We start from the raw sequence: 15834 nt of genomic DNA on the forward strand, positions 1-15834 counted from the left end.
TATGTCCCCCCCGTGTTAGCCATTAGCATCCGAGGAAAAAGGCTCTCACTGTCCACCCTATCTAATCCTCTGATCATCTTGTATGCCTCAATTACGTCACCTCTTAACCTTCTCTCTAACGAAAACAGCCTCAAGTCCCTCAGCCTTCCCTCATAAGATCTTCCCTCCATACCAGGCAACATTCTGGTAAATCTCCTCTGCACCCTTTCCAATGCTTCCACATCCTTCCTATAATGCGGCGACCAGAATTGCATGCAATACTCCAAATGCGGCTGCACCAGAGTTTTGTACAGCTGCAACATGACCTCATGGCTCCGAAACTCAATCCCTCTACCAATAAAAGCTAACACACGGTACGCCTTCTTAACAATCCTCTCAACCTGGGTGGCAACTTTCAGGGATCTATGTACATGGACAGCGAGATCTCTCTGCTCATTCACACTACCAAGAATCTTCCCATTAGCCAGGTACTCTGTCTTCCTGTTATTCCTTCAAAAATGAATCACCTCACACTTTTCTGCATTAAATTCCATTTGCCACCTCTCAGCCCAGCGCTGCAGCTGATCTATGTCCCTCTGTAACCTGTAGTATCCTTCCGCACTGTTCACAACTCCACCGACTTTGGTGTCGTCTGCAAATTTACTCACCCATCCTTCTATGCCCTCCTCCAGGTCATTTATAAAAATGACAAACAGCAGTGGCCCCAAAACAGATCCTTGTGGTACAGCACTAGTAACTGGACTCCAGTCTAAACATTTCCCATCAACCACCACCCTTTGTCTTCTTCCAGCGAGCCAATTTCTGATCCAAACTGCTAAATCTCCTTAAATCCCATGCCTCTGTATTTTCTGCAATAGCCTACCGTGGGGAACCTTATTAAACGCTTTACTGAAATCCATATACACCACATCAACTGCTTTACCCTCATTCACCTGTTTGGTCACCTTCTCCAAGAACTCAATAAGGTTTGTGAGGCACGACCTACCCTTCACAAAACCGTGTTGACTATCTCTAATCAAATTATTCCTTGCCATATGATTATACATCCAATCTCTTATAAACCTTTCCAAGACTTTGCCCACAACAGAACTAACTGGTCTATAGTTACTGGGGTTGTCTCTACTCCCCTTCTTGAACAAGGGGACAACATTTGCTATTCTCCAGTCTTCTGGCACTATTCCTGTAGACAGAGATGACTTAAAGATCAAAGCCAAAGGCTCAGCAATCTCCTCCTTAGCTTCCCAGAGAATCCTAGGATAAATCCCATCCGGCCCAGGGACTTATCTATTTTCACACTTTCCAGAATTGCTAACACCTTCTTCTTATGAAGCTCAAGTCCTTCTAGTCTAGTAGCCTGAATCTCAGTATTTTCCTCAACAACATTGTCTTTTTCCTGTGTGAATACTGGCGAAAAATATTCATTTAGCACCTATCTCCTCGGGACTCAACGCACAACTTCCCACTACTGTCCTTGACTGGCCCTACTCTTACCCTAGTCACTCTTATCCCCTCCGGCCCTGCAGGGGGTTCCGACCTATACAACCTGTTGTAAAAGTCCCGGAAGGCCATACTCACCCCTGCTGAGTCCCCACTAAGTTCCCATCCCCGTCAATAACGTTCCCTATTTCTCTAGCTGCCTCCCTCTTTCTGAGCTGCTGTGCAAGCATCCTGCTGGCCTTCTCCCCGTGCTCGTATATAGCCCCCCCTTCGCCTTTCTGAGCTGTTCCACTGCCCTCCCTGTGGTTAACAAGCCAAATTCCGCCTGTAGCTTCCGGCGTTCCCTTAAAAGCCCTGCCTCTGGAGTCACTGCATACTTCCTGTTGACTTGTAGAATCTCTTTTACCATTCGGTCCGTCTCTGCCCTATCCGACCTGCCCCTGTGTGGTGGAATGATTTGCATAGCTGTCTGCCATTGGTGCAGAACACTGGCTCACCATTGGCCCTGGTCGGTCATGTGCCTCTCGCCCGATTGGTTGGGACCAGTCATGTGACAACTCTCCGATTGGTCGAGAGGCTGAGTTAACCCCGCCTCCAGAGCGAGGTATAAATACCCAGAACGCCCGGCGGTCGTCCATTTACTGTAGTCGACCGCAAGGCTAACTTCTAGCTTATTAAAGCCTAACTTTTGTACAGCAACTCGTCTTGCGTTCGATTGATGGTTCATCACCCTGTGAGCCCGGATCGAAATCAACTCTCCTCTCACCACTGTCTTTAGTGCTTCCCAGACCACCGCTGCGGAGTTTCTCTCCGCCCCAACCCCGTATCATTCACCTGCAGGTAGTTCAACATACAATTCCTCAGCCTCTTGCACACCGCTTCGTCTGCCAATAGCCTGACATCCAACCTCCATTGTGGGCGCTGCTTGCTATCCATACTAAACTGCAGGTCAACCCAGTGCGGAGCATGGTTCGAGATCGTAATCGCCGAGTACCTCATGTCCACCACCCCTGCCAGTATGGCCCTACCTAAGACAAAGAAGTCGATCTGAGAGTACACCTTATGCCACCCCTCTCCCATCTGCTCCATGAAACCTTTTAGTTCCTTTGCCATTGTTGGCACCCTGCCCGTTCTCGAGCATGACCGATCCAGGCCAGGATCAATAACTGTATTAAAGTCCTCTCGGCGCCGAGGTCCCAGGTTCGATCCCAGCTCTGGTCACTGTCCATGTGGAGTTTGCACATTCTCCCCGTGTTTGTGTGGGTTTTGCCCCCATAACCCAAAGATGTGCAAGCTAGGTGGATTGGCCATGCTAAATTGCCCCTTAATTGAAAAAAAAATGAATTGGGTACTCTAAATTTACTAAAATTACTACCTTCATCCCCTGCAGCTTACCACTGACCATGATATAACGACCTCCCACATCCGAGACTATTCTTCCACCTCAAATGTCACCCGCTTATTAATCAAGATCGCAACCCCGAGTGGAAAAGCTGACTGATTTCAGCCTTTCCTCAATCTGACTGGGTCCACTACTCCTGCAACATTACCACGTCTGCCTTCAGTGTCCTCAGGTGCGCGAAAACACGCAAAGTGCCCGCTCCCCGTTCAGCCATCCCCTTTCTTGGACCCCCCTCCAACCCCTGCGCTGCACCCCCTCCGGCCGACGCCATGGCGGCCCCCACTTCTAACCTCCTCACTGTCCCTCCACCGAAGTCCCTCCCTCGTCAGCAAAACCGATTTCACCCCCCCCCCCCCCCCCCCCCCCCCAGCAACACTACTCTCAGACCTAACCCATCTAGTAAACAGAACATATGCACACCTCTCACTGTGCTTCCCCGAGCTTGCTCACCCAGCTAGCTTGGTGGTCCCGCCCCGGTGCCAAGAAGTCTCCCATCTATTGTTCCCTCGCTTCTTTCCCCCCCCCCTCCCCTCCAATGCAAACAAATTCCCTCATCTAACAATCCCCAGACAAACAACCAACAGCAAGAAAACGCAAAAACGAAAGCACCACCCACCGAAACTCAAACAGGCCCGTCTCCATCCCACAAAAGTGCACATCAATAAAAACAAAAGGGACATTGCCAACATCCACTGAAAAAGACCGTGAAAACGGAAAATCAGCTTACTCCCCTCCCCCCGCCTCTTAAACAGAACTCCAAAAACAGAAACGAAATGGTAAGAGGAGGCAAAACCAATTTAAAACAGAAAAAAGAAAAGATCTCTAGGCCAACAAGTTGCCTCAAAGTTCGAGAGTTCTCAGACCCCCACCAGTCCTTTTCTTTTAGCAAAGTCCAGCGCACCTTCGGGCGAATCAAAATAATGATGCTGGCCCTCGTGTGACCCAAAGACGAGCCGGATACAGCATCCGAACTTCACCTGCTTCTTGAAGAAGATTGACTGAACTTGGTCAAAGCCTGCTCTCTTCCTCGCCACCTCCATGCTCGGGTCCTGGTACACACGTAGGATACTGTTGTCCCACTTCCAACTCCGCGTTCGTTTGGCCCACCGCAGAATACATTCCTCGTCCTGGAACCTATGAAATCTCACCACCGTTTCCCTCGGAGGGTCCACTGCTCACAGCTTCCTTGCAAGCGCCCTATACACCCTGTCCCCTCCAGCGGTCGGAGGAATGCCCCCTCCCCCAGCAGTTTTTTGAACCGCTACGTATGCCCCAGCGTCTGCTCCCTCAGCCCCCTCCGGGAGCCCGACAATTCTTAAGTTCTGCCGGCGGGACCGATTTTCAAGGTCCTCCATCTTCTCCAGAAGCCTTTTCTGCTGGTCCCGATGCACCCCCACCTCCAGCTCCACCGCTGTTTGATGCTCCTCCTGCTCAGCCTGCGCCTTCTCAACCTTCTGGATCGTCCGATCCTGGGCGTCCAATCTGTGCTCTAGCCGATCGATCGATTCTTTAATCGGGTGCAAACATTCCCGCTTCTGCTTGGCAAAACCATCCTTGATGACCTGCATCAACTGCTCTGTTGGTCGCTGCGCCACCACCCAGGGGTCCGGTCGTTGGCCATGCTGTCTCTTGCTGCAGCTTCAACACAGCTCTTGGCTAACTTTTTATTTCTGCCTTTTTGTACACTTCTGGTTCTTTGCTCCATACACTAACACGTGGAAATGGTGCCCAATTGCCTCAGCCTTCAAATTCACCGTTTAAAATGTGAATAGTCCGGGGGAAATGTGCCACCAAATGTGCGACTTACTCCTTCATAGCCGCCACCGGAACCTTTGAAATTATTATTAATAGCAATCCTGGCCAGTTTCATCTTTCACTTTTTTCTTAATCCAGCTGAGTTCAGTCTTGGATACAAATCAGTATTTTTGTACAAACAATAGGGTGATTCTAAGATTTGGGAGTCTTAAGGTAACTAACAGAGAATGGCGTTTGTCAGCATAGGTAGTAAATCTTTTTGATGGAATAAATGTATATCCAGAAAATGGTCATTCTTAATTACTGTGGGATGAGAGAAAAAAAACCTGGATAAATATAATGCTGTCATTCTCCAGATACTTGTTATGTTATGCTGTTTGATTAACATAAGTTTCTACTGACTATAGACAATGTTGAAAGACACTCCAACCCTTGAAGTGAGTTAAAAGGATTTATTCAGTCACAACAACTAGATAAATGAGTTTGACACTCTGCTGATCTGACTCTAGTAACTCAGTGATAATAACTAACTGTATAACTGAGATCTGAGCCACATGTGGTGACCCAGTCTGAGATCTAAACTATTCTGGTGCTAATCCTACAGTCCCTGCCGGGAGTGAGAGGGAGGGTCTAGTGTGTGTCTGGTTTTATAATGAGTTGTGTAGTGCCCTCTAGTGGTTGTGCCACAGCCGGGTGTTCTGATTAACCCCTTAGTTTCATGACCGTCTACATATCATTACAATACTCCGGTGCATTTTATATCCAACTGTTTACCTTTTTGAGGCATGGTCACAGGTTTGCAGGCAGAGAATTCAATGCCTAATTTATGCACAGTAAGACCTCAAAAGAGAAGTTGGGTGGATTGACCATGTTAAATTACCCCTTAGTTTCCAACGGTTAAGTGGGGGGTGGGGGGGGGGGGGGGGGGGGGGGGGGGGTGCCTGGGTGAGTTGCTCTTTCACAGAATTGGTGCAGACTGGATGGCCCGAATGGTCTCCTGCACTGTTGGGATTTTATGGGTAAACCAATAAATGGTCATATGATTTCATTTGGTCATGTGTTTTGGGCAGAGGTTGCCTGAGACACGATGATGCTTCGTCTAAGCAGGTAGACACCTTGGCTTTATCATGTTATGAGGCACAGTAACATGCCTTCACAGTTAAATAATCTGTCTAAACTCTCCTGTTAGGAATAACCAGGTTATATCTTTAATGCCCTTTCAACAGAATTCAACATGTATAAATAAAAGTGGGTCAAAAATTGAAACACACACAAATATCCTTTGCTCCAAGTGACCTATGGAGGTGTGTGATTTGCTGTTGTCAAAATGCGAAATGCTGATTGTTTGACTAATTTAAGTAATTTGTTTGAGTTTTATTTCAGTTTCATGTTTACGCACTGTGGTTTTATTGCTTTTTGCTCTTTGTCTGCTCTTTAGGCCTGTCGAGGAACTGAGTTTGATGCAGGTGTTGAGACAGACAGTGTTCCAGAGGCAACCCATGCTTCCCTGAGCAAAATACCCATTGAGGCTGACTTCCTGTATGCTTATTCTACAGCACCTGGTGAGTGAAAAAGCAGAATGTTCTGGTATTGAAGCTATTGTTCTTGCTTCAGTTGCAAGGTGGTCAATAGAGTACAGAATGACTGAGAGCAACCCACTTTCATTAGAGACCATTCCGATGAAAGCTTTATGCTTGTTGGAGGAAGATTTGATAGTTGAGTGCCAAAACAGTAGCTGTGGTCCGGTGTGCAAGCAGTCCATTATTCTGATCACTTGTTGGATATTTGAGGCATCACCGTTTTGATTTCATGCTGCTTGACCCAGAAGATACCCATAAGGTTGTACCATAAACAGAAAATACTGGATAATCTCAGCCAGTGACTAGTGGTGTGCTTCAGGGGTTGGTGTTGGAATCACAACTTTTCACAATATACATTTACAATTAACAAATGAATAAAGGTAACTGCAAAGACATAAGAGAGGAGCTGGCCAGAGTTGATTGAAAATGGAGCCTAGCACGAAAGACAGGGAACAGCAATGGCAGGAGTTTTTGGGGGTTATTCGGGAGGCACAAAAGAAGTACATCCCAAAGAGGAGGAAACATGCTAAGGGGAGGACAAGGCATCCATGGCTGACGAGGGAAGTCAAGGGCAGCATAAAAGAAAAAGCATACAAGCTGGCGAGGGTTAGTAGGAAGTCAGAGGATTGAGAAGCCTTTAGAAGTTAGAAGCAAGCAGAGGACAGCTAAAAAAGCAATAAGGGGGAGAGGATAAAATATGACTGTGAGCCAGAGTTCTTTTCAATATATTAAAGATAAGAGAAAAGCAAGAATAGACACAGGACCACTGGAAATTGAGGCTTGAGAAGTAGTAATAGAAAACAAAGAAATGCCAGAGGAACTGAATAGTTACTTTGCATCAATCTTCATGGTGGAAAACACCAGTGGGATACCAGAACTTCAGGAGAATCAGGGGGCAGAGATGAGTGTAGGCCATCGCTGAGGAGAAGCTTCTGTGGAAACTGTATGGTCTTAAGTTAGATAAATCAGCTGTCCCGGATCAACTACACCCCAGTGTTTTAAAGGCGATAGCTGAAGAGAATGTGGAGGCATTGGTGGTGATCTTTCAGGAATCATCGGAGGCAGGGAAGGTCCCAGAGGACTGGAAAATGGCTAATGTAGCCCCACTGTTTAAGAAGGGAGGGAGGCAGAAAACGGGAAATTATAGGTCAGTTAGCCTGACTTCGGTCATTGGTAAGATTTTAGTGTCCGTTATTAAAGATGAGATTGTGGAGTATTTGGAAGTGCATGATAAAATAGGACCGAGTGGGCATGGCTTCGTCAAAGGGAGGTCATGTCTGCAACAGAGAAGGTAACAAGGAAATTAGTCAAAGGATAACCAATGGACGTGATTTATTTAGATTTCCAGAAGGCCTTTCACAAGATGCCGTAAGGAGGCTGTTAATAAGTTATGGGTAAAATGCTGGCATGGATATATGATTGGCTGACTGGCAAAAAGCATGGAAAGATTGGCTGACTGGCAGAAGGCAGAGTGGGAATAAAGGGGTCTTTTTCAGGATGGCAGCCAGTGACTAGTGGTGTGCTTCAGGGGTTGGTGTTGGAATCACAACTTTTCACAATATACATTAATGATCTGGAAGAAGGAACTGAAGGCACTGTTGCTAAATTTGCAGATGATACAAAGTTATGCAGAGGGACAGGCAGTATTGAGGAAGCAAGGGGGCTGCAGAAGGACTTGGACAGGCTAGGAGAGTGGGCAATGAAGTGGCAAATGGAATGTAATGTGGAAACGTGGAAGGTTATCCCTCAAAGTTGCCACCCAGGTTAATAGAATTGTTCAGCAGGCGTATGGTGTGTTAGCTTTCATTAACAGGGGGATTGAGTTTAAGAGCCGTGAGGTTTTGCTGTAGCTTTATAAAACCCTGGTTAAACCACACTTGGAATATTGTGTCCAGTTCTGTTCGCCTCATTATAGGAGGAAGTGCATGCTTTGGAGAGGGTGCAGAAGACATTTACCAGGATGCTGCCTGGACTAAAAGGCATGTCTTATGAAGAAAGGTTGAGGAAACTGAGGCTTTTCTCACTGGAGAGAAGCAGGAAGAGCGGTGACTTGATAAGAGGTGTACAAGGTGATGGGAGGCATGGATAGAGTGGCTAGCCTTAAGCGACTCTTGGACAGGCACATGGACAGCAGTAAATTGAAGAGGTGTAGGTAAGGTTGATCTTGGATTCGGATAAGTGGTCGGAACAACATTGTGGGCCGAAGGGCCTGTACTGTGCTATACTGTTCCATGTTCTATGTTATGCACTTTGGTAGGAAGAATGGAGGCATGGATTGTTTTCGAAATGGGAAAAGGCTTAGGAAATCAAAAGCACAAAGGGACTTGGGAGTCCTAGTAAGGTTCTCTTAAGGTTTAACGTGCAGGTTGAGTCGGTAGTTGGAAAGACAAATACAACGTTAGCATTCATGTCGAGACGATTAGAATACAAGAGCAGGGGTATACTTCTGAGGCTGTATAAGGCTTAAGTTAGACCCCATTTGGAGTATTACAAAGAATAATACAGCACAGGAACAGGCCCTTCGCCCCTCCCAAACCTGCGCCAATCACGTGTCCTATCTAGACCAACCGCCTGTATCCTTCTATACCCCGTCTGTCCATGTTCCTATCCAGATAAGTCTTAAAGGTCTCTAACGTATCTGCCTCAACCACCTCACTTGGAAGTGCATTCCAGTTGTGAGCAGTTGAGCCCTGTATCTAAGGAAGGATGTGCTGGTCTTGGAAAGGGTCCAGAGGGGGTTCACAAGAATGATCCCTGGAATGAAGAGCTTGTCGTATAAGGAATGGTTGAGGACTCTGGGTCTGTACTGAAAGTTGGAATTTAGAAGGATCTTATTGAAACTCAGAGGATAACTGAGAGGCCTAAATAGAATGGATGCGGAGAGGATGTTTGTAATGGGAGGAAAAACTAGAACCCGAGGCCACAGCCTCCGACTGAAGGGATGATCCTTTAAAACTGAGATGGGGAGGAATTTCTTCAACCAGATGGTGGTGAACCTGTGAAACTTTGTTGCAGAAGGCTGTGGAGTCCAAATCGCTGAGTGTCTTTAAGACCGCGATGGATAGGTGATCAGGGGTTAGGAGGGGAAGGCAGGAGGATGGGGATGAGGAACATATCAACCATGATTAAATGGTGGAGCAAACGCGATGGGCCGAATGGCCTACGTTGCTCCTAAGTCTTATGGTCTTATATTAATGACCCAGATTTGGGTTTGCAAGGCACCATTTCAAAATTTGCAGATGACATGATCCTTGGGAGTATTGTTAACTGTAAGGATGAAGAGTTGGACGGCAAGAGGACATAGGCTAGTGGAATCGGTGGAGCGCAAAGTCAATTAAATTTAATGTGGAGAAGGCAAAGTGATATACTTTGTTTTATATTGCCAATCTTCATTCTTCTCAACAAAAATTACAATTCTAAAGGTGATGTAGAACAGAGACCAAGAGGTATGTATACAGGAAACATTAAACCAAGGCCCCATTTGCCTGCTTGGGTGGATGTAAAAGATCCCACTGACTGAGAGAAGAGCAAGGGTCTATTGGTGTCCTAGCCAATATTTACCTCAGTCAACATCAGAGAAAACGCACCGGGATGTTGTTTGGGCTTCTGTGCTTCAGCTATCGATAGGCTGGTTAGGGTGGGGTTCATCATAGAATTTACAATGCAGAAGAAGGCCATTCGGCCCATCGAGTCTGCACCAGCCCTTGGATAGAGCATCCTACTTAAGCCCACACCTCCACCCAATACCTATAATCCAGAAACCCCACCTCACCTTTTGGACACTAAGCGGCAATTTAGCTAACCTGCACATTTTGAGCTTGTAGATGGTACACACGGCTGCCACTGCTCGTCAGTGGTGGAGGGATCGAATGTTTGTAGAAGGGGTAGCAATAAAGCAGACTTTGTCCTGGATGGTGTCAAGCTTCTTGAGTGTTGTTGGAGCTGCACACATCCAGGCAAGTGGGAAGTATTCCATTACACTCCTGACTTATGCCTTGTAGATGGTGGACAGTCCTTGGGGGGGGGGGGGGGGGGGGGGTTTAGGAGGTGAGTTACTCGCTGTAGGATAGTTCAGTTCAGTTTCTGATAAATGGCAACCCCCAGGCTGTTGACTGTAGGGGATTCAGAAATGGTAATGCCATTGAATGTCAAGGGGCGATGGTTAGATCCTCTCTTTTAGGAGATGGTCATTGCCTGGCATTTGTGTGGCACGAATGCAACTTTCAATGATATCACCTTTCATTCTTCTAAACTTGAGAATAGAGATGCAATTGACTTGGCTTCTCACCACGGGGCAGTCATAAAACCCACAGATTCCCTACGGTGCAGGGGGCCATTCCACCCATTGGGTCTACACCAATCCCCTGAAAGAGCACCTGCCTAGGTCCATTCTCCTGCTCTCTCCCCCTAACCCCACCCAACCTGCACACCTTTGGACATTAAGGAGCAATTTAACATAGCCAATCCACCTAACCTACGCATCTTTTGACTGTGGGAGGAAACCAGAGCACCCGGAGGAAACCCTCGCAGATATTACAAACTCCATACAGAATAACCCAAGGCCGGAATCGAACTCTAGTCCCTGGCACTGAGAGGCAGCGGTGCCAACCACTGTGCCGTGCTCTCATCCCAAAGACAAATCTAATGCACCTTGGCTGTGCTACCCTCCAAAGCAAGCATATCCTTTCTTAAATGTGGAGACTAAATGTGCAGCGTCTTTCAGGCATGGTCTCACCAAAGCATTAAGGTATCTTTGGAGTGTATGTGCTCCCCACAACTAACTTATTTTCAGAAGTATTTGACGTTTGGTTACTGACTCAGGATTGTAAACTACGAGATACAGTGAATTGTAAAATCAGGCCAAAACTCATTGGTACGAGTAAATAATAGGAAACTCTGACCAAGTAGAGTATCAACTGTAACCAATATGTATATTCATTAACTCCATGTCTTATTGAGCAATTGCTTTCAATCAGAAGGATCGTTCAGGCTTAAATTTTCCTGTAACTTACAATCCCGCAAAGGTTATTCCTACAAATGGCGAGGGTTGTTTACCTTGGAGCAGAGAAGGCTGAGCGGGAATCTGATTGAGGTATATAAAATTATGAGGGGCATCGGAAGGAACTTTTCCCCTTAGCGGAGGGGTCAATAACCAAGTGCCATAAATTTAAGGTATGTGGTAGGAAGTTTAGAAGGATGTGAGGAAAAATCTTCTCATCCAGTGGGTGGTTGGAAACTGGAACTCACTACCTAAAAGGGTGGTAGTTCAAGGGGCTGTTTAGCACACTGGGCTAAATCACTGGCTTTGAAAGCAGGCCAGCAGCACGGTTCAATTCCTGTAACAACCTCCCCGAACAGGTGCCGGAATGTGGTGACTTGGGGCTTTTCACAGTAACTTCATTGAAGCCTACTCGTGACAATAAGCGATTTTCATTTTCATAGAGGTGGGAACCTTCTAAATGCCATAGTATACCAAGTGCTGGAAAATAGGATTAGAGTAGATAGGTGCTTGATGGCCAGCGGGGACATGATGGGCCAAAGGACCTCTTTCCGTGCTGTAAAAGCTCTATGAACCTTGAATTGGCTGTAAAGTGCTTTGAGATGTCAGGCGCTATATAAATCTCTTTCTTTCAGTTCTTTCAAGGTTGCAGGACAGACTGAGCAAGCAGTTACTGTGAAACACCATTCTTGACAGGATTATTGGATTGATAAATAGATGCATAAGAGCTCTCAAGGTTGCAGGACAGACTGAGCAAGCAGTTACTGTGAAACACCATTCTTGACAGGATTATTGGATTGATAAGTAGATGCATAAGAGCTCAAAAAAGCATGGAAGCAGTGGTGAACCTTTGTCAACACTGGTTTAGCCTCAGCTGGAGTACTGTGCTAAATTCTGAGCATCACGCTTTATGAAGGGTGTGAAGGCATATGGGTGCAGAAATGATTTATGAGGATGGTTCCAGAGATGAAGGACTTCAGTTACAAGGATAATTTGGAGAAGCTGGAGCTGTTCTCTTTGGAGCAAAGCAGGTTGAGACAGCTATACACAAGAATAGATGGGGGAACTGTTCCTATTGCAAAAGCCGGGAACCAGTGAACACACAATGTAGCAAAGGTGCATAGCAACACCAGATACCAGAAAAGTTACAGATGATGTCACCCTTGTGACTGGCAGAACAAATTATTCAAAGATGATTCAGGCACTTTGGGCCATGGTTATACAGTGACCAACATGGTACATGAATGAGGTCCCTGCAATTACTAATGTTGGAAAGCCACCAAGGCAATGAAGACAGTATGCTCCAGGTTGGATTGAATTGCTGAAGAGATTTATAAATTGCAGCTGTGGGGATTTTCCTGAGCAACTACATAAACTCTTCTGAAACATCTGCGAGATGTAAACAAACTCATCATTTTCACCATCTGCACACAGGAATGAAAAAAACATTGGCAATTTTTCTGGATTTTGTTGCTTTTGAAAGCTGGGAAAATTGTCTGGATTCTGCATTCCTTCTATAATGGAATGCTTGGCAGAATGAGTCCTAGTTGAATGCACGCTGGGTCTTTTCCATCAACAGTGTAATCCGGAGAATATTCTTGCCCACAGCATGTAGAAGGAGGCTGGTGTAGGTGGCAGAAACTGCTGCACATGAAAGGTTTTTTACCCTGCAAGGACTGGCGAGTGAGGCCTCAGGCTAATACATGTATTTTATTTCCACAACTTCAGGGAGCTCACCCTGTTTTCTGTAGCTCACCCGATATTTTTCACATCTCAGACTCCTCATATTATTTCACAAGTGTATTTTGGAGGAAAGATAGTTAAAGTATATTGAATACTAACAATTTCAGGTTCTAGAGTGAGCACATGAAGTTAATCTCCATGTATGTATATTTTATGACTATTACATTGTTATTGATTTGAAATGTTTTCTAATGAAATTCTCAAAAGTATGAAACTGTGTGATGGTTTATTTAATCTTTTCTAGGCTATTATTCCTGGCGAAATACAGGGAATGGTTCGTGGTTCATTCAGTCATTGTGCGACATACTGAATAGCTATGGCAAGGAACTGGAGATCATGCAGTTGCTTACCCGAGTCAACTACAAAGTGGCACTAGAATTTGAATCCAACACTAATACAGTGGCCTGCAATGAAAAGAAGCAAATCCCTTGCATTGTTTCAATGCTCACGAAGGAACTGTACTTTAGACATTAAGACCCATTTGGAAATGTGTGGAATTGCATATTGTTTTCAGATCCATTTCAACAGATCCATTTCAAGATTAAATGCTTCCTGCAGCTTCCAATTTACCTGTTTGCAGAGAAGTAGCTGTTTTAACCAAAATAGCCAATCGAATAGTTTTAGTTCTGGTTGTTTTGGTCAAATGAATGTATTTTCTCAAGTCTGTCCAACTAAATTGTTCAATATAACATCTTTCCAATAATCTTGAAAATCATCAATTGTTTTGTGACTTCTATCACCAAGAGCAACTTGCAAGCTTTTATTGATTTCTCGAACAGTATTTTTTACTCTAAAGTAGCTTTAGGTAAAATAGTGTCTGAGGGCATGTGTGTGTCTGAATAGATATTACATGTTCACATGCACAAACGTTTTTCACAGTTGCGAGGTAGCCCAATGGGGAGCAACTAAGGATACTAACATACTGTTGAAAAATTAGTTTTAGGGTCTTTTAAATATGTAACATTTTTATCACCAACTTATTAAAACACTATCCATTGCAGTCTGTTAATTCAAACTTGGGTCAGTAGTAACACTTTCACCTCTGAACCAGAAGATCGAGAGTTCAAACTCCTCTCCAGGAATTTCAGCATTCTTTAATATTGCACTAAAATGAAGATCCTAGTTTGTATGCTGAACCGACAGTTGCTATATTTCAGATGACACTTTAAACAGTCTCTGTCTTCCTTCCGCCTCACCCAGGAAAGTGGCAAGATAGACAATCAGCCATGGTGTAATTGAGTGGCGGCGGAGCAGGCTCGACGGGCTGACAGGTTCTGCTCCTATCTCCCCTTTGGTTGGACATAAAAGATCCCATACTTACATTTGAAGAAAATGGCTTTTTCCCGTGCCTTGACCAGCATTTGTTCCTCAACCAGCAGCATTAAATAGTCATATTTGACCATAATATGGTCATTTTAGGTGTTTGCGATCCTCATTTTGTGCAAAATAGCTGCCATGTTTAAGTACATTACAATAGTGAATACATTTCAAAAATATTTTGGCTGTGAAACATTGGGAAATTCTCAGGTAGTGAAATTCATTATGTAAATAGAAGTTTGAATGCCTGAGAGGAGGTTGTTTGACTATTCCGCTGTATATCAATTTTCAAAACTTATGCTGTCAACTTCAAAGTTTGCGGGAGTTGGGCAGGGTGATTTCTGACCAATATGTTTCCTTGCATTCAAGTTCTTTATACCAAAGTCACTGTAAAAGTAAGCTCTTATAGCATGCAGTGTTTTTAAGCCAGCGAAATATCAAGCACAACTTCATGGATGCCATTTGAAGTTTGTTTTTATCAAATGAATCTGTACCTTTGCACTGCGTAACTGGGAATTCCCAACTCCTAATTTGTAAGACTGAAATCTTGTTTAGGGAACGCATTTTTGAGCGATTATATTTCTGTCGGTCTCAATTTTTCCATATTATTTCCTACTAAAACACTAGCAGAACTTGCTCTCTCGCCTCACAAAGATTCTGGAGCCTCTGCAATACTTACAGACAACCTGTGCCTTTTTGCTTCCTCTCTGTCTCTTATGGAACGAGTGGGAAAATTGACGACTGTTTCTGTTCGGTGTCTTCCCATCATGACAAACCCTTTACTTGTTGGCACAGCAGATTTTTGTACATCAACCTTTTCATCAGAGCAGTGGAGTAATGGTTTTATGAATGAAATTAATGCTAAGGTGCATGCTTTGACTTTTCACAACATTTGAAATATTTACAACTTGATTCTATGTACTTTTCAGCTAAAGCCTGTTTAATTCTGCACTGTATGATTAAACCTCAAACCATTTGAACTATCAGTATTTGAAGCTTCTTAAAAATGTACTGGATACTGAATATTAGCTCAATTAATATTAGGGGGAATTAGCTCAAGTGGTAGAGCGCTTGCTTTGCATGTAAGAGGTAGTGGGATCGATGTCCACATTCTCCACTTTGATTTTAATGGGGCTGGTATAGCACAGTGGGCTAAATAGCTGTCTTGTAATGCAGAACAAGGCAGCAGCGCGGGTTCAATTCCTGTACCGGCCTCCCCAAACAGGCGTCGGAATGTGGCAACTAGGGCCTTTTCACAGTAACTTCATTGGAGCCTACTTGTGACAATAAGCGATTATTATTGTATTACATAATATTTGCCTGGATTCTCTTGTCCCGCCTGCTGCAAGAACGCCATGGGCGAGCCGCGTACAATGGAAAACTCCATTGACCTTATGCGGGATTCTCCAGTTGCCGGGTGGACGCAGTCGGAGAATCCGACCACGGTGTTAATTTTAATTCTTCCCAGACATCGCGTAACTGAAATAAATGTCTATGCTACTTCATTCCTCCAGTTCAATGCAATAGCAGCCCAATCATTTTTATTCCCGTTGGCCTGTTAATTGCTGCACTATGAACCTTCTGATTTAAATTATAACCCA

The 15834-nt window shown here is 44.8% G+C and overlaps 1 protein-coding gene across 9 annotated transcripts in view; it reads left to right on the forward strand.

Moving 5' to 3' along the window:
* LOC119970677 (caspase-3-like) overlaps positions 1–15219 on the forward strand; it is a 77586-nt gene extending 62367 nt beyond the window's left edge. For all 9 annotated transcript variants that reach the window (XM_038805678.1, XM_038805679.1, XM_038805684.1 and 6 more), the window contains 2 exons: positions 6033–6156; positions 13161–15219. In XM_038805678.1, coding sequence (XP_038661606.1) covers positions 6033–6156; positions 13161–13390 — 354 coding nt within the window. In that variant the 3' untranslated portion in view covers positions 13391–15219. The remainder of the gene's footprint in view (positions 1–6032; positions 6157–13160) is intronic.
* Positions 15220–15834: the final 615 nt, after the last annotated feature.

This window comes from Scyliorhinus canicula, chromosome 8 (assembly GCF_902713615.1).
Source record: "Scyliorhinus canicula chromosome 8, sScyCan1.1, whole genome shotgun sequence".
NCBI lineage: Eukaryota > Metazoa > Chordata > Chondrichthyes > Carcharhiniformes > Scyliorhinidae > Scyliorhinus > Scyliorhinus canicula.